General features: G+C 37.9%; 1 protein-coding gene across 1 annotated transcript in view; it reads left to right on the top strand.

The window, feature by feature from the left end:
• The window catches only part of LOC146004755 (uncharacterized), a 393,261-nt gene that overhangs the window by 208,172 nt on the left and 159,534 nt on the right, over nucleotides 1-25,555 (top strand). The window contains exon 6 of the mRNA XM_083143730.1: nucleotides 16,609-16,731. Coding sequence (XP_082999856.1) covers nucleotides 16,609-16,731 — 123 coding nt within the window. The remainder of the gene's footprint in view (nucleotides 1-16,608; nucleotides 16,732-25,555) is intronic.

The following is a 25,555-nucleotide window of genomic DNA, read 5'->3' as shown; positions in this document are numbered from 1 at the left end:
GAACACTTGGGAACAAGTCAATTTTTTTCATTATGTCAATATTTTTAACTCCTTTTGCCAGTAATAGGGAAATGGTAGCAAGCATTAGACAAAGTACTTTGGAGCTGAATATTCCTTTCTTAAGACGTCGTATATTACTAAAATATCTTTAATTCACATATTTCTCATACCGCTGTATCTTGTTCTATTAGGTTTTTTCAATAAAATTGCCTCTTCAAGAAAATTGCTCAACAGCAAAAGAGGTACCAATAGGGTATCACCACCCTCGGTTCCTTCGAGAAAAGCAAACTCCCGTGAGGAAACGAGGCTGATGTGACCGCGCAGTGGAGCATGCTATAGAGAGTCCTATGCGTCTCGAGAATGTTCATTGAAAAAAATACAGATGTTACAATTAAAACCAGCATGTTTCAAAGAAACCAGATAAAGTTATATATTAACATGAGTTTTATTGCACGGTATTGAAAACAAATTGAAAACTATAATGTTAACAAAAATATTTTGGAACCATTCTATCGTTCCATTACTCATATAAGTTAAATTAAAAACACATACCAAATACCAATTAGAACTAACGAACTCTACCTTACATGAATAACGCTAGTGCACGTGCAGTGTATCTGATCGGCGTGCTACCCAGAACTCGAGTGTTTCAGCCTTCCTGGTCGCTCTTGAACACTCGAGCTCGTCTTGTGCAGCACCAATCAGATCACGCCTGACGTCATCTCTACTTCTTATATTTAACCCTAGAGTTCGTTAGTGAAAACAACCTCTTGCAAGACCAGTTTACATAAAGTGGTCTTAACCTCCCCCACTCGGGGGTAATTTACAAAAATTACACCTTAGTTATGATACCATTCTAATTTAAGTATGTTCTGGGTAGCCAGCGCCGTTATTCCAATAAATCTGATGTTGTGTGTCGCGACATAAAGCTAGGCGTACAGACCCCATCTGAAATATACAAAATCGAGAACAGTATCTTCGTAACTTGTATGAACACCCTGTATAACATTTATAAATCAAGCATATGTATATTATTTTGATTACTTTTCACATATAAAAATAATTAGTATACAAATTATTTACAAATGTATGTGTCGACACATCATTAATGGATTTCCAACATTGTTTTTGGATTTTTAGATTACGTAATCTTTAACCTTCGTTTAGTCACACATTTCCGGAAAGGATTTCAAAGTCTGACCTTGAGTCAGTTAGACAGGTACAACTTGAAATAAAGACATGCCTATACAGCAGACCTCTACAAGTAGCAGATGGTTACACAGATAAGACGCAAGACAAGGAGTTCTGACACGTGTTTTGGGTAGCACGTCGATAAAAAAAAAAACCTGAGGAGTTTTAATCGTGAAGGCGAGACAGATACCTTTTCAATTGACTAACATGAGCTCTACGAACGTTTCGGGAGTCATTTACCTTTTCTAACAAAACACTATTACCCCTTAGAAATTTCATTATCTTATAAGGTCCAGCATATTTCATACTCAATGATTTTGTTATATTTTGTGCTAGACTAGAGATTTCTTGTTCTATTAGGTTTTTTCAATAAAATTGCCTCTTCAAGAAAATTGCTCAACAGCAAAAGAGGTACCAATAGGGCAAGCATACAATGATATGGGGATATGTGAATTGTTGGTTTCTTCGATTCAGATAAATGGATTGAATTGAAACTGGGATATTTTGCATTTGTTACATTCAGTTCATTTGTTGTAATCTGTTCATATATAAAATCAAACACCGAGAGGGTATAAGATCAATACTTGAACAATATGTGCGCATGACGGCCCCAAAGCAGTGGGATCGATACTTTCCGCACGGTGCACAGTTCTATTGCACGGTGCACAGTCCTATTTGCCTGCATTGAGTCTTATTAGAGCTCCGGCAGTTTTATTCTGATCGATTAGTTCCAGACAATTCCGCTTCCCCGGCGGTGAGGCATGGCGCTGCGGTATGGATTGCATGTACGCTCAGCAGAAAAACGGGATACACTCAGAAGAAAGTACTTCGGCAAAAATGTTAGAGAATAGCTCATGTTTCTGAATGAACCCCCAACACACCCCCATACCCACCTACCCACATCCATACATATTTACTTCCCGGTCCACTTCTATTGTATTAATTGATTAAATGGTTATGACATAATGTGATTATGTGTTATATTCTGATTGGTTTAAATAAGCAGTGTTTCTATTGGCTCTGTAAATCTATATAAGCCAGGGCACAGTGCAGATTCTTCACCATTGCTGGATCGGTAGTGGAACCCACAAGTGGGGGATAGAACCTGAACAGGCTCCACCAAAGTATAGGAGACTTGAAGCATATAATTTGGCGGAATAACCCAAGTAAGGTCATAGAGACAATATACACTGATGCAATAAAAGCCAATTTTTGGCAGGGGGGCCAAAGTGGTTCCTAAATACAAAATCTCAAGAACTAATTGACATAGAGCTATGCAGTTTTTTTGTCTGCACTGAACTCAACTGATCCAGCATAGAGTTTTGATTTGAACCCCAAGAAATTGTATATAAATACCAAAGCCAAAAATATTAATACACATACACACATATACACACACACAAAGCACAGTGCTGAACTCAACTGATCCAGCATAGAGTTTTGATTTGAACCCCAAGAAATTGTATATAAATACCAAAGCCAAAAATATTAAGTGTATACACACATATATACATACACACACACAAAGTACAGTGCTGAACCCCAACTGATCCAGCATAGAATTTTGAATTGAAACCCAGGAAATTGTATATAATAAACAACAGCAAAAATGCCGAATCAAAAATATTGTAATCAGTGCAATAAGAATATATCCAGCCCCAATTGGGCCAAGCATCAAAAGATTTGTAACCCAGACAAATACAGAACTCCCACAAAAATTTGCCCCAAATGCCATAGAAAATATAGCATGGAATATTTCACATATAAACATAAAAATACTTGCTCTGCACAACCATCCACATCTGGTCTGAAAAGAAGGCACGAAGTACCTCTTAATGCCAGAGCAGCAAAGCAGCCACGCTATGAACCCATCCGTAGCAGTTTTAACGGACAATTAAGGGATCACCGTTTTGTATCAGAGCCAAGATGTGGCATTGAGAATTTCTTGAACAGTGTAAATCCTAAAGTGCAGGCAATTCTAAATGTACAAAATGGCTCTTATAAGCTCTCTCTCAAATTGTTTATACAATATAAGAAGCCAAACGCTACAAAATTTACACATCCCCACATAACAGAAACTGTACCGGTATATTCAAATGCAAATTTAGACACAATAATAAGCAGATTGATGGATCAATTGAATATTAAACACTCTGAATTTGCGGCAAAAGAGTCCGGATGGAGCCTATGTGGCTCTCCGCACAAGTTATATGTTAATATTTCTGAATTCAGCCCATTACAAGGTTCCACTTATGTGCCATTACCTGCTAATATCAAAAACAAAAGAGCCGTGGTTAATATAGAAAATACCGACCAGAAATGTTTTCTGTGGTGTATATTAGCTGCTTTGTTTCTAGTTTCAAGGCATCCTGAGAGAATAAGTTATTACAAACAGCATGAACATATTTTTGACGATGCAATGGAGGGTTTGGAATATCCAATGTCAGTTCAGAATATTGATAAATTTGAAAAAAAGGCCAGGCACATCAATAGCAAACAATTATCTATTAATGTATTTACTTGTTCCACTGGCAATTGCTTGATAGATCCTCTCAGAATCAGTACACTTGATGATGAATCTGCAATTCCGATTGATCTGCTCTTAATTGAAAAGGATGGTACATATCATTATACTCTGATACATAATCTTGAAGCTTTAGTCAGAAAACAACTAGACAAAACTCATACAATATTCAAGTTGTGCAGAAGATGCTTAACTGTATTTGATGGTCAAAAAATGATAAAAGGGGTTCGGGAAGAGAGTGCAGAAATTGCTAAAAACAAGTTAATTGAGCATCTGAAATACTGTGGCAACCATAAACCTGTTCATATGGTGATGCCCAATCCAAGTGAAAATTGCAAATTCAAAAAGTTTGAAGCCTTGTTGGAACACCCAGCATGTATTGTCTGTGATTTTGAATCGAACCTCAAACCTCTTGCATTCTGCAATCCAGATCCCGAAGAATCTTCAAGTACACCATACCAGCTACATGAACCTTCCAGCTTTTGTTATGTGGTTGTACAGGATGGTGTTGTTACTAAAAAAGATTCATACATGGGACCAAATGCCATCAAAATATTTGCACATAGAATAGAAAATGAGTGCCGTGACATAGCATCTAACATCTTATTAAAATCAAAGCCTATGTTGCCTTTAACAGAGGAACAGATTGAAGATTTCAACAATGCAGAAAAATGCCCGGTATGTGATTGTGAATTTTCAGATACAAATATCAAGGTACATCACCATTCTCATACAGATGGTCGATATAAACAGGCCCTGTGTAATAGCTGTAATATTAAGATCAAGAGACCAAAATTTATCCCCATATTTTGCCATGGAGCATCCAATTATGATTTCCATCATCTGATCAGGTACGAGGGGTTTGAGAAGCAGAATTTAAATATTTTAGCTGAAAATGATGAGAAATATATATCTATTAGCAAGATAATTAAAGTTGATGGTGTTCCTATTCACATAAGATTTCTTGATTCTTACAGATTTTTATCTGCTAGCCTGGCTACACTGGCCACTCAATTACCTGATGATAAATTGAAAATCACACGTGCATTGTTTCCAAATCAGGACCTGAAATTAATTAGGCGGAAGGGTGTATATCCATATGACTATGTTACAGATTTTTCTAAATTTGATGAGTGTTCTTTGCCACCACAAGAAGAGTTTTACAGCAGAATCAGAGGATCTGGAATCACTGATGATGATTATCACCATGCTCAGTTGATGTGGAACAATTTAAAATGCAAGACATTTGGTGATTATCACATGGCATATTTAAAACTTGATGTCACCCTCTTAGCTGATATATTGCAGGCATTCAGAAAATCTTCCATGCAAAATTATGGACTGGACCCAGTGTATTTTTTCAGTGCTCCGGGCCTAGCATGGGCCGCAACGTTTTTGAATACTAAAATGCAATTGGATCTAATCCAAGATCAAGATATGTATCTGTTTATGGAGAAAGGTATAAGAAGAGGGATGGTGCAATGTTCCCAGAGATATGCCAGAGCAAATAACAAGCATATTATGCTGCCTGATTATGATCCAGCACGGCCATCAAATTATATAGTGTATGTAGATGCCAACAGCCTCTATGGTTATGCCATGATGAAAAAACTGCCATATGCAGGGCTTGAATGGGTTGAAAATTACAATATTGAAGATCTTCAGGATTTTGATGACAGTGAATATGGTCTCTTCTTAGAGGTTGATCTGATAATTCCAGATCATTTGCACAATAAATTTTCTGATCTGCCCCCAATTCCCGAGGTTCAGTGCTCACCTGGCTCTAAACAGAAGAAGCTCATGATGACACTGGAGCCGAAACAGGGCTATGTCACATATTACAAAAACCTCCAGTTCCTGATGAAACATGGTGTTCAAGTGACCAAAGTTAGAAAAGTTTTGAGGTTCAGGCACTCAGAATGGTTGAAACCATACATTGATACAAACACGGAGCTTCGAACATCTGCAAAGAGCCAATTTGATAAGGGCTTGTTTAAATTGATGGTGAATTCAGTGTATGGCAAAACTATTGAAAATGTCAGGAAACATACCGATGTTAAAATAATTACTGACCCAGCCGGAGCAAAAAATTGGTTGCAAAGCCCAACTTCAATTATAGAAGAATTTATGATGAGCACATGGCACTTTTCAACATGATGAAAACAAAAATCAAGTTTGATAAACCTATTTATGTAGGGGCTGTGATATTGGAATCGTCCAAATTACATATGTTAACATTGTATTATGATGTGCTGAAACCTTTTTATGGTGATCGTGTAAAATTATTGTACATGGACACGGATAGTTTTATTCTTGATATTCAAACAGAAGATGTTTATCAAGATATGTCACAGCCTGAATTGTTTCAATACTTTGATACCAGTGAACATACAAAGATTCAACACCACCACAACAAAAAGGTGCCTCGCAAATTAAAAGATGAGACACTTGGTGATGTTATTGTGAAATTTGCTGGGTTAAGTGCCAAGATGTACAGTTTTAAAACATGTAGTGCTGTTGTCAAAAAGGCCAAGGGTATTGGCAAAGTAACTGTTGAAAAAGATCTCCAATTTGAAGATTATGAAAATTGCATCAAATCCCAGAGTTCAATCAGAACATCAGAAAATAGAATTCAGAGTGAGGATCACTTATTGACTTCAAATATTGTAAGAAAAGTGGCCCTGGACCCACATGATGATAAGAGATGCATTTTATCATGTGGCATACATACTCTACCATGGGGGCATTGTGATTTGAAAAGTGGGAAACAATGCCCAATGACAGAGCATGATTTGAAATAAATAAACATGCCTATGAACTTATTTGGGTTCAAAAAACAGGCTATTATGGATCTGCCAACACCACAACCCTCTCCTGATATGCTGTCTAAACTGAGTGGCTTGTTAATTATTCATCTGAACAGCATACTTACAGATGTTGATGATGAAACAGGCAAAACATTGTACATATTTAACAATAATTTAAATCATTACCAATTACCTGTAGGTGGTCAATTGCAATTTATTACAACCCCTGAGGGTGATGTTAAAATTTCAGTGGGGAGAAATATTTATAGAATTAAGCACTCAAACATGATTTCTGGCACTGTATATACTGTTTCTGCTGGTGACTGCTTATATATTGAGGTCCCTGGGTCATATGACAAGCTTATACCCTTTTTTATAGAATTAAGAATTAGATATTCAATAATAAATAACCAATAAAACAAAAATGCCTAATGATATATTTGGCCATACAAGGCATGAAGATCACAGTGATGAGATTCTGATGCTTGATGTCAGAGTCAAGAAATTAAGAAGTGATTTACAAGCTTTACAAACCACACTCAATGCCAGTCTTCAACTAGAAATTACAAATTTGCAATCACAATGCATGGACCCTCTTCTTAAAATTGATTCTGAACTCAAAGTGCTGCTTCAGAAATATACTGATCTGGCTACATTGGATAATTTTCAAAGTTTAGAAGAAGCTGTAGCAGCTCTTCAAGCCAAATTTAAGACCCAGGCTACCAACTCTGAGCAATTGAAACAGCAATTAGAAGAGCAGATAAATAATGTCCAGGCACAGCTCCAAACAATTGTCAAAAGCATAAAATCACAAGAAGATTTTGATCTAGTGATTTCCACTCTAAAAGAACAGATTCAGTCACTCCAGATACCTAATCTAGACCCCCTGAACAATGCCATAGCCGAGGTTAAAGAAAAAATTGAGACACTTGAAAATTTTATGAACAACTTGCCATCTTCTGATGCTTTGAGTGCAATAACTCGGAGTGTAGCAAATATTAAGCTGCAACTTGAAACATATGAAGATTTTGGAAAAATTCAAAGTTCCATAACCCATCTTGAGGGTACAATAGCAGCAGTGCAAAATGATTTGGCAAATGTACTAGAATCCCGATTGCCTGGAATTGTAGATACCCTTGTCAGTGTCCAGCAACAAATCACAAAGCTTGAAAACCTCAACACCGAATCTGAACTATCTCATTTTCATCACTTGATCGATGATATCCAAACAAAGCTTGAAATTTTACAACAATCAACACCCACTCAGGCTGATATAGCCCTGCTCCAAGATGCTATGCAAAATGTGGCTGATGCTTCTGAATTAAACAATGTGAAATTGGCACTTGAATTTTTGCAAAATACTGTGTCAAATCTTCCCACATCACAGGAACTTAAAAATATTAAGAGAGCTGTGAATAGGATATTGAAATCAGAAGATATCAAGAATATCCAGACAGAGATCAAACAACTTACTCAGACAGTGGCCACTCTACCAACCAATCAACATATTAATGAACTGCATGCTCTGTTTGAGGATATCAGAAGACAGGTCCATGATCTTACTGCTCAAAATTCAAAATTGGCAGTTATTGAAAATTTGCAACAAATTGTAGCTAATATCAAGCAACAGCTAGGGACCATGGAATCCAATCAAGCAAATGCTCTGTCTGTTTTTGCCACCCAGCTTCAAGAAATTGTGCAACAATACAAGAAACTTGTTGTGGACATAAAGATCAAGCCAGGCCATGATGATGTTGTTAGGACCATCAATGAGCACCTTGAATCTGTAACAAGCAGATTGCTCACAGCAGAAAAAGAAATAACAGGCATAATCGAGAATCCAAAACATACAGTAATTCTCGAATTGTACAGCATCCCCAACAAAGAATATGATTCACCATTTACACCAGGTGGCAAAATATATATGCTGTCCCCTGCACAATTTTATTACCAGTTTTTTGTTGGGGGCACATTGAGACCAATCAAGATCAAATATTGGCATCAACCACAGGCACACCACTACCCTACCTTATCAATAACAAATGCTGATAACAAAGTGAAAATCACCAGTGTAGAGTTAGAGGATTTTACAGACCCCAATACATTAGAAACAGCCTATACTGAAGATGATGGCACTTTGGAATTTAAAATACAAATAGGGGACAAATTATATTTAGAAAATCCTGCAGTCTCAGCTGCTGAACACCCCATAGTTGCAATATTCTTGTTCTCATATTATGTCTAGACAAATTATTGTTGATGAACTACACAGACAAGCCAGACATAATTTTAAGAGACTGCCAGTAGTCACAAAGGGCATAGATGATTTATGGCAGAGCGACTTGATTGAGTTGGCAAGTGGGCAGTTGAAAAACTTAGACAAAATCAACAAGGGCTACAAGTATCTACTCACTGTGATAGACACATTTTCAAAATTTGCCTGGGCTGTGCCACTCAAATCCAAGACTGGAAAATGTGTTACAGAAGCCTTCAGGACAATCATCAATCAGAGTGGAAGATCACCGCGCTATTTGCAAACAGATAATGGCAAAGAATTTTATAATTCAGTGTTCCAACAATTTATTAAAAGCCAGGCAATAAAACATTATTCGAGTTACAGTGATCTCAAAGCCTCAATTGTAGAGAGATTCAACAGAACCTTAAAGAATCTTATGTATAAACAATTTACACTTCAAGGTAATTATAAATGGATTAATATTCTTCCAGAACTTCTACATAAATATAACAACTCGGTCCATTCCACAATCAACATGAAACCCTCTGAAGTAACTTCATCTGATGAGCAAAAATTGATCAGCACTGTTTATTATCCTAGATACCAGCCAACAACAAGAAAAGCCAAATACAGGGTGGGGGATCAAGTAAGAATCAGCAAATATAAGCACTTATTCAAAAGAGGCTTTACAAGAAACTGGAGCACTGAATTATTTACAGTGGTTCAAGTTAAACCCGGGACCCTTAACACATATATAATAAAAGATCATCGAGGAGAAATTCTCAAAGGCAGGTTCTATGAACAAGAGCTCAGCAAAACTAAACAGCCTGACACATATCTCATAGAAAAAATTATCCGCAGAAAAGGCAACAAGTTATTTGTCAAATGGCTGGGTCATCCGGAAAACAGCTGGATCGATGCAAACAAAATAATAATATGAGCACCTGGGATGTTATAAAGAGGCTGCCAGAACCTGAACAGCAGAATAAGAGAAATGGCAAATTGCTGCCTGAAAATATTAGATGTCTTATTGTTGGGCCATCTGCTTGTGGTAAAACTACACTAATGGTTGATTATTTTTTATTGGCACCCAACTGGTTAGACTGGAAAAACAGGCACTTGTATGTCTTCTCTAAGAGCTTGGAACAATTAAAATATCAGCAGCTGATGAAGCTATATGATGGATTGGATATTGCCACTTTTGAACCAGATGTTAAGACACTCCATGAATGTCTCGATAATTCTGTTGTTGTGTTTGATGACGTTATACTGGATAATCAAAACAAGGTTAGAAATTTCTTTACACAGGGCCGACACAAAAACATTGATTGCTTCTACCTGGCACAGACTTTTTCAAAAATACCGAAGCAGCTGATCCGAGACAACAGCAATTTTATATGTGTGTTTCATCAAGATCATACCAACCTCAAACACATACATGATGAATATGTAGGTGGGGACTTGAGCTACAATGATTTTTCTAAATTTTGCAGCAGGTGCTGGAACCAGGACAGTTATGGGTTTGTCACAATTGATATGACAAGAACACCCAATAGCGGCAAATACAGAAATAAAATCAACGATTTTCTAGACGTTGAAACATATATAAATAAACATGAAAAGGCCAATCATTGATGATCTTAAGTTAAGAGATTATCTTGTAAAAAGATTTAAGGGATGGAAATCAGAGAACCGGGGAATTTATGAAAAACACAAACAAACAGAACAGCCTGTAATTGATGCTATTAATAATTTAGGTAAGAATATCAAAACTGTTACAGAGCAAAATCAAGATTTGATCACAGAGCTTGTGCCTGTAGCTGCTAGGAACATATTAGATTATCCATTCACCCCACTTTCCAGTATTCATACACCTAGTCCTGTTGCTCCTAGAAGAATTGAAGCTACTCAGGATCCTATTGAATTGGGTCTTCTTGCTCAAAAATATTTAAGCACACCTAAAGACAACAAAGATGAGGTCTTTGGCTTATATGCTGACACAGAGCTTGATGGTAGTATCATACATAGAATTGGCAATTTCAGAGTAACTTTTATGGGGGATGATATAATTGTATATTCAGAATCTCGTCTCGGAGAAAGAGGTGCTTTTGTTAAGTACCCCGGAACACCTGGATTGTGGGAATTGATGACTAGGAAAAGGCCTGGCAGCTATACAGATCAAGATTATGAATATTACAAAGAAATATTAATAAAATCAGATGCTCTATACCAGAACAATGATCCCACACAAAAAAGAGTCAAGTCGAGCAGTGGAGCAAAATACAACAATTTAATCAAGCCCATATGGTCACAGATCAAGACTGGCAGTGGAATCAAACAATACAACACCCTGCCTAAAGAATTTGTGTGGGTTGATGATGTCAGGAAACTTGTAGATAGGTTGCTGGTGATAGCTGGGGAGGAAAATGCTGGGAACCACAATTTTTACAATGAAAAAGTTGGAATTATGGACATGATAAGCACCAAATTATCTAATTTTATAGTGAATGACCCTAAGGGGATTGGATATCTCATAAAAATTATTAATACTCTACCACCTAAATTTTGGAATATTTCTGAGGGTCGGGGCTTGGTTAATGACATTATAAACAAGCTGCCATTTGAACTACATATTCCAGGCTATCAGTATTGTGGTCCAGGCACAAAATTGGATCATAGATTAAACAGAGGTGATCCTGGTGTAAATCCTCTAGATGCTGCTTGTAGAGACCATGACATAGCATACAACACACATACTGATCTTGACAAGAGACATGTTGCAGACAAGAAATTAGAAGAGGCTGCATTTGGTAGATTTGTAAGCAAAGATGCTTCTTTGAGTGAAAAAATAGCAGCATTGGGAACCACCATAGCTATGAGCACCAAACAAAAACTGGGGTGGGGGTTGTAAATATGTATATAATAAACCTACAATGAAGGCCAAGGGTGTTATGTATCAAATACCTTATGCAGGTCTCAAATCTCTTAAAACTATTGACAGTCTTTTAACCAAAAAGCAGCGCAAGAAAAAAAGCTCTTGTCTTGCAAAGGGACATGGTATGAAATTGTTGCTTAGCACCCCCCAATTAAAAAAATTACAGCAATCAAGAAAAAAATTGCATACAGGGGGATTCATATTTACTATCCCTGCCATCTTAGCTGCTCTCGGGGCTGTTGGGAGCTTGGCTGGGGGATCAGCTGCCATAGCAAAAACAGTAATAGATGCCAAGAAAAATAGGGCAGAATTAGATGAGCAGAGGCGCCATAACCTGGCCATGGAGAAAAAAGGCAAAGGTGTTAAGAGAGCCATGAATAAGTTTTAAAAAAACAAGAGCCGCTTACAAACCAAGATATTGAAGCTTTAATCAAGCCACTGGGCATCAAACATTTTAGAGGTGTGTACATGTCTGATTCTTTGCCGGAACAACCACTCAACAAAGAGTGTGGCATTGTTAATTTGGATAAGTACAAAAATCAGGGCACTCACTGGATCTGTTATCTTAAATATTTAAACAATACGGCATTTGTGTTTGATTCATTTGGAGGTGTTCCACCTGAAAATTTAATAAAATATCTAAATTCAACTAATCTTTATTACAATAATGCCCGTGTACAAAATTTCAAAGATGTTAATTGTGGACATTTGTGTTTATCTGTTCTTAGATATCTGTCTCAAATAAATAAACCATCAATTGAAAATTTTCAAAAAGCCTTGTGGTATCTGAAACATCATGGGGGTATTCCATCTCACCAGCCAAAATTCAATATTGAAACTCAAATTACATGATGATATAGTATATCCGAAAACAATAGCTCTCAGAGCATTTTACGGTATGTACTTGATACCCAATATTACACACCACAACAACACAATTGCAGTAGGGGATCAAAAAATTGTCATCACTCCAGGGCAATATAATCTGTCCACTCTAAATGCTCAATTACCCAGAGGTATAGTGTTAAGTCAAAATTCTGTCTACTCACAGAGTAGAGAAACAGTGCATCTGGGTACTATAGGAGAGCTGTTAGGATTTGAGAACAACAAAAAACTTGAACCGGCCATCAAACACACTGCTATGAATATACCCAAATTCTTAGCCATAGAGACTCTGAATATTCACTGTAATGTGGCTGAGGGTATGATCACCAAATCAAATGGCATAGGCACTCACAAACAAACCGGCATCATTGCAACATTCAAACCTAATTCCGAATTCATGGAGCCCATCATCTACAATCCATCCCCAACATTATATTTTCCTGTGTGCCATAATAGAATAGATTACATTGAATTGATGGTCACTAATGAAAAAGAAGAATTAGTTGATTTTGCTGGAGCCACAACAACTGCTATCATAGAGATTAACATTTAAATAAAAATACATACAATGGAAAATATTGAGAGTTATGAGCTACAATCATTCCCTCCAAACAGGAGGACATTTGCAAATTTAAATCAACCCAACACAGAGATTGAGGTTGATCTTGATGTAGGGGATGGCTTTATACACCCCCACAGAGCAGATCTATACATCAAATTTGATGTTGTAAAGCTCGATGGAACAGATTATCCGGCAAATTCAAATATAAGATTGGTGGACAATTTTGTGCCGCATCTGTTCTCTGAAATTGAGATCAGAAAGCATGGCGTTGTTATAAACAGAATAGATTATCCCGGCATTACCTCCACAGCTTTGGCCACTCTAAAATTATCCAAAACCGAGGCTTCTTACTACAAAATCGGTGGATTTGAGGCTGGTGATAAAATATTATCTAAAAACCACACAGTGCTGTTCCCTATGCGCCTGTTGCCAGGATTCTTCTCGGATTACAAAGATATTATGTGGAAGGGCGGGTTAAGAATTACATTTAGAAGAGCTGCAAATGATAATAATGCTTTGATGAGGTACAGTACATTAAACACTACAGGAGAAGCTCTGCCTAATACCTTACCAGATGCAGGCAAATGCATTATTCAGACTATGGAGCTAAGAATCCCGGTTGTTGAATATGAGGCCAGTTACGCTCTTAAATACAAAGCTGATATAATAAAAAATCCGACAGATTCCTCTGCAATTTTACACATATCAATGCGTACAGAAGCCCGCATCTGGCACATATTATGAGTTTGATGCCACAAATTCATTCTCCAGTATTCAATATGACATGCCTGATTTTGTAGTGGTATTGTTTCAGACTGGAAGACACAACAATCAGGAAAAAAATTCAAGTAGATTTGATAACTGCAACATCAAGAACATATATCTTAAAAATGGCAGAAATGAGGTCTTTCCTAGAGAAAATTATAATTTAGACATTTCCAAGGATGATTTCCTCAAATTATATGAGGCTTTTTCGGCTTTCAAGCGTGTCACTACTGGCAATACTGATATGTATTACGCACCAGATGAATTCAAAGCACGGAGACCCATGTTTGTAATCAACACTTCAAAAAGGAAACAAGTTGTGGTGAATGACAGGACAAACATTAAAATTATCTGTGAATTCCATGAGGCTTTACCTGAAGGCACCATTTGTAGTGTCATTCTCATAGGTGAAAAATCATATGTTTATGATGTAAGAAATGAGCTGGTCACAGAGCAATTCTAGAAGAATTACATTGTTTTAATATTAGATAAACAAATTGAAGCTGGTATCCAATTGAACTTAAACCAGAAATAAATATGTGTGTATGTATGTATGTGGGTGGCCTAGTTTTAAGTATGGCCACAAGAGGGGCATATTTTTAACAAAATTATAGACAACAATCTCACAGAAGTGCCTTTTATAAGTGTAGCCTCATCAATCTGAGGGGGTCATACTTTCTCATGGAATCCATGAGGGCTTTTTTACAAAAATCTTGGATTATACGGGGTTTCACACTAGAGCAAAAAACTCATATGGCCATGTTGAGCTAGTTTTAAGTATAGCCAAACCTGCTTGAGGAGAGTTCATACTTTCTCGGGTTTATAGTACAGTAAATACAACTACTCACCCAGGAACATGTAACATATTTCATTCTCCTTGGAAGCGTCCATTATTTGAAATGAATACTTAGGTTTGCGTCTTCTCCCCAAACTACCGGGAAAAGAAGGGACAAACTCCAGATTTTTATGTTTTTTTTCCATTAAAATTAGGGGTTCGCGCCCCCCAAACTCCCCTTCCTCGGTTCGGCGTTCTGAATTGTACACAGTTGCATGCCCTGAAGTTTTACCTGCAAAACAAAACTTATCCGAAGTAGATTGCTCTCATAGTGCCCGAGTTATAACAATTTTCCTCCAAAAATGCAAATTACTTATTTTTCGTAAAAAAAAGAACACATTTTGGCTTATTATTCAACTTGAATGGCACCCAAGAACATAAAAACATGTTCATTCTCTTTAGAAATGTCCAATATTTAAAGAGAATACTAATTTCGAGCCATCTCCCCAAAATAGCGGAACAAGAGGGAGCAAACTCCAGATTTTAATGTTGTTTTTTTTTTTCATCGAAATTCAGGGTTCACGCACCCCAAAGCTCCCTTCCTCAGTTCGGCGTTCTGAATTGTACACGGTTGCATGTGCTGAAGTTTTAGCTGCAAAACATAACTTATCCGAAGTAGATTGCTCTCATAGTGCCCGAGTTATAACAATTTTCCTCAAAAAATGCAAATTAAAATAAAATCAAAATTTTTATGTTTTTTCCATTGAAATTCGGGGGGTCGTGCCCACCCAAGCAACCCATCCTCGGTTGGGCGTTCTGAATGGTACACGGTTGCATGCACTGATGTTTTCGCTGCAAAACAAAAGTTATCCGAAGTTGATTGCTCCCATGGTGCCCTAGTTATAATGGTGCCCTAGTTATAACAATGTTCCTCCAAAGAGTGTACGAATTTAACTGAACTGCTTGTATGTTGAAACCATTAACTATCAACGACATTGTGTTATTATGTGAAAAGCTCATGAAATATAAAAAATTTAGTCAAATTATACACTGAACTCATTAAAATATTCTACAACAAAATTATTGCTCTTAAATAATACAATTTATGAAAACTTCATGTTTTGTGTTGAATTGTCTATCAAAAATTTTGAAAAATTGGGAAATGAGATTTAAAAAGCAGGAAATCGGACACATTATCTGATTCTCAATTACATGAGTTTACAGAATATTTTACAAGGAATTCATTATAATCCAAGATAAGTTCTTTCTAACATATTATTTCTGTAGTTTGAAAATTGAATTTTCGGGTATTGTACAGTATATTGCAAAGTACTGAAAAATTAATTTCGTTTTAACCATTCATGAATATGCCACTGTGCTTTCAGCCCTGAATTCATCTGGAGCGGATAAACTAGATTTGCCATATAATATTTCAATGAACGATTGCATCACACTTTAGGAGTCAGATCATGTTAACCAATACCGAGTTTATTTAAAGTAATTTCAATATTGTTTTGATTGGTGCAGACTATTTATACGTTTTAAGCTCAATATAAACTCATCTGATTCCAACATTGTATTTTAGTTTAACCAAATTCCTTATTTGATAATATTTTATATTATTAATATCTTACAATATATTTTTTATGAAGGAAATGCAACATAATATTTTATTTCGGACCAAAATACAGGGATTTTGCCAAGAACGTGGAATATTTTTGTTAAAAAAGAACATACTTTATACTCTTATTAAAGCTGGCTGTGGTAACGGCATTGGATTCGCAAGGATATTAAATCAATATTGTGATAAGTAATGAGCTTAGCAGGAATTTTGACACTATAAAACCTATTTTATAGAAAATGAAATACAATATTTTAACGCCATGTTTTCTCTGTCATTAAATACTAAAAGAAACTAAATTTTTCAGGGGAGTGGAACTGCACACAAAGACAATTTAAATGCGACGATGGTAGATGCATTCCAGAACATCTCGCCTGCAATTGGAAGAATGATTGTGGAGATAATAGCGATGAAGACAGTGATGTGTGCAGTAAGTGAAAAAAAAACCTTTCTTTTAGTCAGAGAAATTTCAAATTTTAAAGTCATTTTGATTGCCTTGCGGAAATTAATATCAAAGTTAATTTAAAGGACCGCATTCTTCTCTTCTATGCAAATGTAAGATAAAATGTCTTCCCTTTGTAAATTCACTATTTTTTCGAGCGTAAAGGTGCCTCCAGAGAACTCTCTGTATTTGTTTAATTCACAGAGTAACTGTGAACTCTGTGAAATGTCATATTTTTTACCTTTTAATCTGCTGTTGCTTTGGCAAATATGTGTTTTATTATTAAGTCAAATAAATATTCTGTTTAGGAAAGCATAAAAGTTTTATAGCACTTATACTGATCTTAGTCGTCGAACTGTTATTGATGCACTTTCATCTTCACGTTTGTTTTTAATAATAAAGCAATTAAACATTCTTCCGAAAAATACATATATTCTTTCTGGAGTTGGCATTCTTCCCATGGGTAAAGCTTAAATGCAACACGATAAAAAAATCACTTTTCTTTGGTCTAAAAATATAATTTGTTTGGGAGATGTTAATTCTATCGCGTGACGCTGGTCCTCATTATGCTCCCACTGGCCTCAAGAGGTTAATCCTATCGCATTTGATGTAAGTAGTCAGATTAGGATGATCAACCTTCCCGTATTTCTTGCATTACAGCCATCTCTTATCCTCACTGCTCGCGTATTGACATTATATTTCTCCCGTATATTTAATTAACAACCAGATCGCGAAGTTCAATTTCATTTCTGTCTGGTGAACCACACAAAGCTTCTAGTCGATATCAACATATTGCACGTTTAACCTATGTCGGGCGTAAGTGGCATCATTTCTTGTAGTAGTTGATTGATGCTTAGTTGTGCAGCAGGAGCGGACAGATTCATATGGGTTAGGACTAAGAAACATGGAAATTTGTCAATTTGTATCCTCTATTTTGACATGTATATTAAAAACAATGTAAATTAATTCCTTTGTTAAATAACATCTATTCTTTAAGCATTTGCTGTGGTGGTGGGTCGCAGTTACAAATGAGGAAAATTTGTGGCGAATCTTCGCCAGTAATTTCCCGTAAATTCAATGCGCAATATTGGCAAATCTCCCTTAAATTCACGGACAAAAGTTAGTCTCCCCAAGTCAGACGTTCAACTTTTGATGTGAGTCCTAGAATAAACCCAGTGAAGACATTGGGGGAAATAAATATCTCACTCTCTTATAATTTGAATCTTGCTATTCATCCTCGCTATGTTGTAACTTTCGGCTTATCGCACCAACCTCCGTGGCGCATTGGCTAGCACAATGCTTTATGACACCGGAAGTACTAGTTCTGCCTGGACATGGGCGTTCTTTGCGAATTCCTCTTCATCAATTCCAATTTTCTGATTAGCCAACAGTGGCAAAAAGGGAAGTAAAGTCAAGCAAATGAATCGAACAATCAAACTTTTGACTGATATGATAAAATTGATGAACGAACACTCAAATTGCGGGAAAAAAATACCCAGCCGGTAATTCGAACCAGAGATCCCTGGCTTCATAGCACTTCATCTATAAGTACTGCTTATTGTACAGTGTCTCTCAAAAGTTTTAGGACAACGACATTTTAAACTAGGCAACCCAATTTACACAAGCCGTTGGTGGGTTGCGTGCAGAGTTAGGCTAAATTTCAGGGTTGCCACATGCACAATAGATATTTATAAAATACGCGAAAGAAATATAAACAAGTATTATTGTATAAAATTATTAAAAATATCACTATTATATCGCAAATGACAAAATTCTTTCTGAAAGAAAAAAATAGGTTTTCTAGTATTTCATCGCTGGTGAGTCTACAGTAAGGAAAAGAGGTGAGAGGAAACGAAAGTAGAGGAGAGAAGAAAGATAGGATAGACGAGGAGAAGAGATGTAGTGAGGAGAATGGAAAAAAATTCGAGGAGAGATGAGGAAAAAAAGGACAAAGAAGATAAAAGAGGAGGAAAACGAGAGGAGAGGAGAGGAGTAGACGAGCAGAGGGAAGTGGAGAGTAGAGTAAATGAGAGAAAAAGAGAAGATCGAAAAAAGAGAGTTCAGTGGAGTCGGAAATCTAAGACAGGAAAGGAGATAAGAGGAGTGGAGAAGAGTGGGATGGAGATAAGATGCGAGAAAAGTAGGGAAGGCGATATGAGATAAAAGCAGAACAGAAAGAGGGGAGAGAAGAAGGAGAAGGAACTGGAGAGAAGAGGTAGTTGCAGAAAATATTGTCTGAGCGTCAAGAATGGATGCATTGGTCAAATTATGGACATGAAACATTCAATAACATTTTGAAATGTATTGGAGAATATATTAGATCGGTGCGAAATGCCTTTTGGCTGAGTTCAGAGCAAATTAAAATCTTCCATGTAAGATATTTGAATTTACCTGCGATTACACCACTAAAAAAATTAACGTAATTTTTAACATTTATAAGAATTATTCTCCACTTCTCGGTTCGTTGAAATTGAGATTTTGTAACTCAATATTTCCCCTCCCCCATCGTTAATTCCAAACTGAATCATTCCGTTTCACACGGCGTGGACAATGAACACAATGGGATATGTCTAAAGATTACGAAAATTTTCTGCCACCTTAAGGGTTTGAACATACGACGATCAGATTGACAATCCTGAACGGTAGCCACTACCCTACAAGCTTTCGCTCTTTAAACAACGTAGAAGAAGGACTACACCACGCCTTTACCTTCGAATGAAACAAAAATTTTTATTTAAGCATTCTGTCCCTCCAGTATTGTAAATGTCGTTTGGTATACGTGTAGTTGAACTTTTACTTTAATTTTGATTTGCTTTCTTGTAGTATAACCGATATCTTCGCGAAATAATTTTCGAAGTTATTAAAAACGAGAATATTGGTATTTGTGAAAATGCGAGTTATTTCTTCTACTTATTATTGTGATTAGACATTACTAATGGAAAATATCTAGAGGCTTGAACATTACAGGACGATGTTCTTTTCCTGTGATACTGTAACAGACAAAATGCTTGTTTACTGATGCAAATCTTGTGTCCAGAACAGTCTTATGAAATGTATTTGCTGTTCCGTAAGGTAACACGAAATAATTGCACCGTGTGAGAACTACCAAATCTGTGCAACGTTATACGTAAACAGGCGGAAAATTTTATTCATAAAATCATGTCACATTTGACAGTATTAGTCAAGAGAGACTCGTGGGACACTGTGTTAAGGTGCTGGACTAAATCCTTCTAATTTTTCTTCCTCGAAGAACAACAATTTCTAAGGAAGAGCAACAGTGATGATCTTTCTTATTTCTTTTAAATGCTTACACTTTCCTTTAATTGGGTTAAAAATAAATAAGAATATTGCTTGCATTTCTGTCATTGACGTAGACCAGAGAGAGAGACAGACAGACAGACAGATATTACAAAATAGTTCAAATAATGCGAGCGCCATTAAAAAAAAGTCATGATAATTCTATGTTGCGTACTTAGAATTATTCGTACAATAAAGAACATGTGTAATTGTGAGTTAACCAAAAAAAACAATAATAAAGAGACATTTTCGCATCACGATTGCAGTTCGAGAAAGACGGGACAGGGATTGAAAGTAACACACTGTCCTGACTAAATCGGTGAATCGGACGTCTGGTAGCCTTGAATCAATGATTATGAAACTAAAACCACCCAATATTGCAGCTTGAAGACTTTTGCGCAAGAAACAGATTCATTTATGTAAGAACAAAATTGAAATTTTTACATATTTCTAAAATCGACGATGTTATTTTCGTAGTTATTGATAGGTTCACATTTAAATATTTTTTTCAGGTTTCGAAAGGTGCATGGCCCCCATGCGCCCCCCCCCCTGGGTACTGTCCTGACGTAGACAGTGGGAGAGAAATTTCGGAGAATCTTTCTATTAAATTTTATTATTCGAATAATAATAATCCTATAGCGCTACAGCCAATATTGGGCCAAGGCTTACCTACCGTCTGCTGGCCTCCCTCCCACGCGGGCCACCAGGGGGGCGTGGAGATCTGCAGCCAGACTAGGGGGACGGGTGGTCGGCCCGATAGACCCCCAGCCGTTGTAGGATTTCGCGACCGGATTACGCTCTCACCCGGAGCTCCCCAATTTCCTCACGATGGTGGGTTGCCACCGGCCCTATACCCAGGCCGAAAATTCCAGGAGACTGAACCCGGGATCGAACCTATGCTCAGATAGGTTAAACCGTTTATTGACAATCGTGAACTTTTCATTTAATAGATAATATTTGGTTTTAGACGACGGGAGAACATTGGTCGAATTTCCTTTCTTGCTCTTTTGAGAGAATATATACTTCTACAATAGCAATCGCGTTCGGAAATCGTGAAAAAAATGACTTGGTTTTCAAAGGCAGACAACCTTGGTAGTCTAGCTTGCTCGCGATCAAAGTGACTCACTCACGCTATTCAAGGCCGCTTCTTATCGCAAAACACTGTGCTTCGATGCACAGTATCTGTACCCAGCACGTTACCAGAGTCGAATTTTAAAGAGAATCTGAACAATGGTAGATTTCATCAGAGGCGGCTAGGTAGGCACCAGTTCAACATGCAATAGTTTAAGTGATAATTCCTGACAAACAAAAAACCGTATTGAATAATTATTGGGATAGTAATACGTGTATCCGCTCCTTTTTAACAATGTAAGCTCGAAGACAATCTGTATTCCATTTATTTATATTGGCGACTTGGTCAACCGGAAGTTGTTTTATCGCCTTCGATAATCGAATTGTCTGATCGATTATTTTTTGTTTACCCAGGAACATGCCCCATAGGAGATTTCCGAGACCGGATTAAGCTACTCACTCGTAGCTCCCCATCCTCACGATGGTGGGTTGCCACCGGTCGCATACACAAGCCGAGAACCTAGAGAGTGAGCATAGGCGGACTCGAATCCATGCCGTCCTGCAGTCGGAGTCCAAAGCACAGCTCCTTAGACCGCACGGTCACGGAGGAGGACTTTTCTTATTTTACCTTTGGCTAATCGCGACGATGAGGATGAATTATGAATAGAAAAATAAAGAAGGTCACGCACAACGTAGAGGACGATCTTCAGCCTCTTAGGTGACGAGTTCAAGCCCTAAATATGAGGATTTCAACCTTAGACGACCTCAATTTCAAAATTATAAACAAAGTGCCTACTTACACTAAACTTCTCATCAAGGCCAAAATAGTGTGTAACTGTGAAACTACCCCTGAATACAAATTGACATTTTTTTCCATGTGAGTAAGAATTAAATGTGTGGCATACAGAGATAGATGATACCTTTTGAGAAACAATTAACTGTACCCTGTCCCAGCATCTCTGGAGCAAAGCAGTAGTTATGTACCCCCGTTGAAGTCGATAAATCAATTGATTGGAAAAGATCGATCAAAGATCAATTGATGACCAAGCCGTGTGGGCAAGCAAGGGTGTTGGTTTTGAGTGATGACGTCATAAATGGGTGGGGTTTATTTTGTTAGGAGAGATTTGATTGGTGTGACGTCATTGAATGGGTTGTGATTAATTTGTGAGGAGTGTTTTGATTGGGGGGAGGAGGAAAAGTCGGTTGGGGAATTGATAAGATGGTTTCCTGTTAATGATGAGGTGACGGTTTGGGGGGAGGAGGAAAAGTCGGTTGGGGAATTGATAAGATGGTTTCCTGTTGTTAATAATGAGGTGACGGTTTTCTGGGAATGTTGATATGGGTTGAGGTTTCCTGTTGTTAATCAGGAGGTGACTACGGTTAGTTTTCTGGGAATGATGATATGGGTTTCCGTTTCGGTTGGGGGGGGGAGAAGTTAAAGGAGTTGGAAAGGAAATGTGTTGGGATGTTGAAGTGATATGGAGAGATTGTGGAACACGTGTTGGGACATGTCGGATGTTTCTTGGAATGGGCGTGTGGAAGTTTGTGGGAACGTTGATAAGGTGTGACTGTGTGCAGGATACGTTAGTAGGCGGCGGAATGGAGAGCGGGCAAAAAGGAAAAAAAGTTTCCGAGAGGCAGCACGTGAATAGAATAAAAAAAGTTGTGTTCTCGGAGGAGGTGGAGATTCATAGTATACCGGGAAAAGAGGAGGACCGACGAGGCACGTGGGCGTTGGATGCCTTGCGCGAGAGAATGCGCAGAGAATATCAGGGAATTTGAGGAGGGGTAGGTAGGTATATAAGAAGTTTTACCGTGATTCACTTACACAGTTCGACAGACTGTACGCTATCAGGTAGTAATCATCTGCGATTTTGCTGATACTTGTTCCTGGACGCCCTTGCTGCCACTTGTTTCTGGACGAGCTAGGTATAAAATCTGTATTCCGAGGTGAGTACGATGGGTTTCGTATCCTGGATGCTGTCATTTGTCGGTGGGATGATTGGAAAGTCATCCCCACCTGAACCGGTAACGGATGGTAGGCCGCTACCTACTTCTCAATGTTCACCAGAGCCGCCGATACGTCCAGGTGTGAGTACTGAAAAAAATACGGATGTGCCGAGCTGGATCAGTGAAGAAGAATTTCGTAAATCGTGGGAAGAAAAAAATGCGGCACATCATACATACGAGAAAGTAAAAAAACAGCGTAAGCGAAACTGTATCGACGGTGCTGGTGAACCTTTGAGAAAAAGGAAGCAGTCTGTGTTCAAGAATCTAACGTGCAATCCCTTATATGGATATACGGAACGTCCTCCAGGTGAGACGATGTGTCTGGCATATCCTGCTACGGTTTCTGGTTGAGGAAAAATGAAGTCTGTTAAACCAGAGAAGGCTGTAAATAACGGTGCAAAATTATTAATTTTCGATGCTCCTGTGAGGTACAGGGAGTCTCTATTGGTTACTTTTTATAATAAAGATTTACCATCGGAAACATATATGGAAATGGAAAGTGACGGTTTTCCGATCAACATGTATTTTTGCAAGAACCGTAGACATGGATTATGCGAGACACATTTTATTTACGAAAAAGCACCGGTATATTGCCACCTACCATACGGTGTGTGGTCGAACCGTGTGGTAGATGAGATAGCTGCTCACGGGTACAATGCAGGACCTTTCGCCGTATTGTCAGGAATTTCGTCATTTGACTGTATATGCCAAGAGAACGAATCGGAATTAAATTCGGAACATGTAAATATAGATTATCTACATGTTCCTCCAAAATGTGAGGTAAAAAAATATCTGATGATGGCGGATGAGAGACTGAATCGCGTTGTTTCAGGAATCGAATTGGTTCGATATGAAAATTTGGAAGAATTGTTAAATGACGAAATTCCACGTCTCTATCGGGTAGGATGCCACAGCCTGTACATGATTGTAGATTACTGCGATGTTTCGACGTTGATGCAGATGTTCCGAAAACATTATCGAGAGTCTGTGTTGACGTTGAACGAAATTTTTAAATGGTTCAAGAGTGGCATAGGTTTGGAAGACCCGACAGGCGTAATGTTGGGGGTGAAAGGTCGTGTTCTGGACCCTGAGGAGCTATCAGAGTACAGTGTTAATCCTGTAAGAAGGAGTGACCTAAGCAGAAAATATGATTTTCTTTCTAGCATCTTCAAGGTTGAAGATCAATTCAGTCGAAGTTTGAGTCCTCCGACACGTCGATTTCCGACCATCATAGAGGAGACGGATACTTCCGAAGCTGAAGAAAACTAGAGTGGTCTAAGGTAAGAAGAAAAAATATTACCTGTATTCTGTACATGTTCTTTATTTAGGAGAACGAGGACGTCAGAAATTTTCGTCGTCGTCATCCTCCACCAAATCCACCACAGATGGAGAAGAAGGCGGTGAATCCTCCTCCTCCTCCTCCTCCTGCTGGGGGATTTGTGGAGGAGACGGAACAGGCACTACCTCTCCGCCAGGAGGCGCAGGGTCAGCAACTTCTTCGTGCGGAGCGGCTCCAGGAATAGGAACTCCTGCCCCAGCAGCTACGATGATTTCGTGCTGGAAAAGCTGCCGGGGCAGGTCGCCGATTAGACGAGCACCGGCATCAAGAGTTGCTTGGTGAACTCTGAAAAATAATAATAACAGCAATTAGAAAAATAAAATATTATGTATTGAGATGTTTCTTGAACGACGAAGTCTGAAAAAAATAGTCTGTTAAAAATTATGAAATGGAAAAAAATATAAAAATAGATACCTGTTCCAATGCTCGTCGATCTGCTCGGCAGTTCGTCTCCTATCCTGGAGCATCTCCGCACGGAATAGCTCGCCCTGCTGAAAAAGCTCGCGAAAAAGGTCCGCGAGCGTTTCAGCAGCAGCGACTATTCTGGTGCTCTGCTGAGTAGCAAACTCGTGCTGACGCCTGCTAATTGCCTCCTGGTTTTCCAGGTGTCGCAGCATGGTGGCACGTATGTCTGCGACGGCCTGTTCCATTTCGGTTCTTGTTACATGTCTCAAATAATTTGTTATGAAATTCATTCATTGTTGCTGAAAAGAAAGATATTTCGATGTAAATTGTAAAATACTGACGTGTGCATAAATAACAGTTCTTCTTTTATTTTCAGATGGCATTGTTACCTTTTGATTTCGACCTTTTGTATGCTGACCTTAAGAACGAGAATCAGAAGGGAGAAAGAAGAAGCCTATGGAATAAGAACCAGGCTAAGCATGCGGAGAAACATATTGCGTGTTACGTCGACTTTTGCGAAGAAAACAACTTAGCGGAAGATCTGTTAAAAAATCTGGAAGAAGAGTGCAAAGATATGGAAGTAAGAATCGACAATCTCATAAAAATGTTTTCATGTATAATCGGGAAAAAAGAAAAATCTGCGGCATTCGGGGATTTCGTCGAAAATATAAAACGTGGGCAGTATGTACC

The sequence above is a fragment of the Lepisma saccharinum genome, chromosome 22, assembly GCF_977018435.1.
Source record: "Lepisma saccharinum chromosome 22, izLepSacc3.1, whole genome shotgun sequence".
NCBI classification, from domain to species: Eukaryota; Metazoa; Arthropoda; class Insecta; order Zygentoma; family Lepismatidae; genus Lepisma; species Lepisma saccharinum.
Note: the sequence above shows the minus strand (reverse complement) of the source record. Positions and strands in the feature narration are given on the sequence as shown.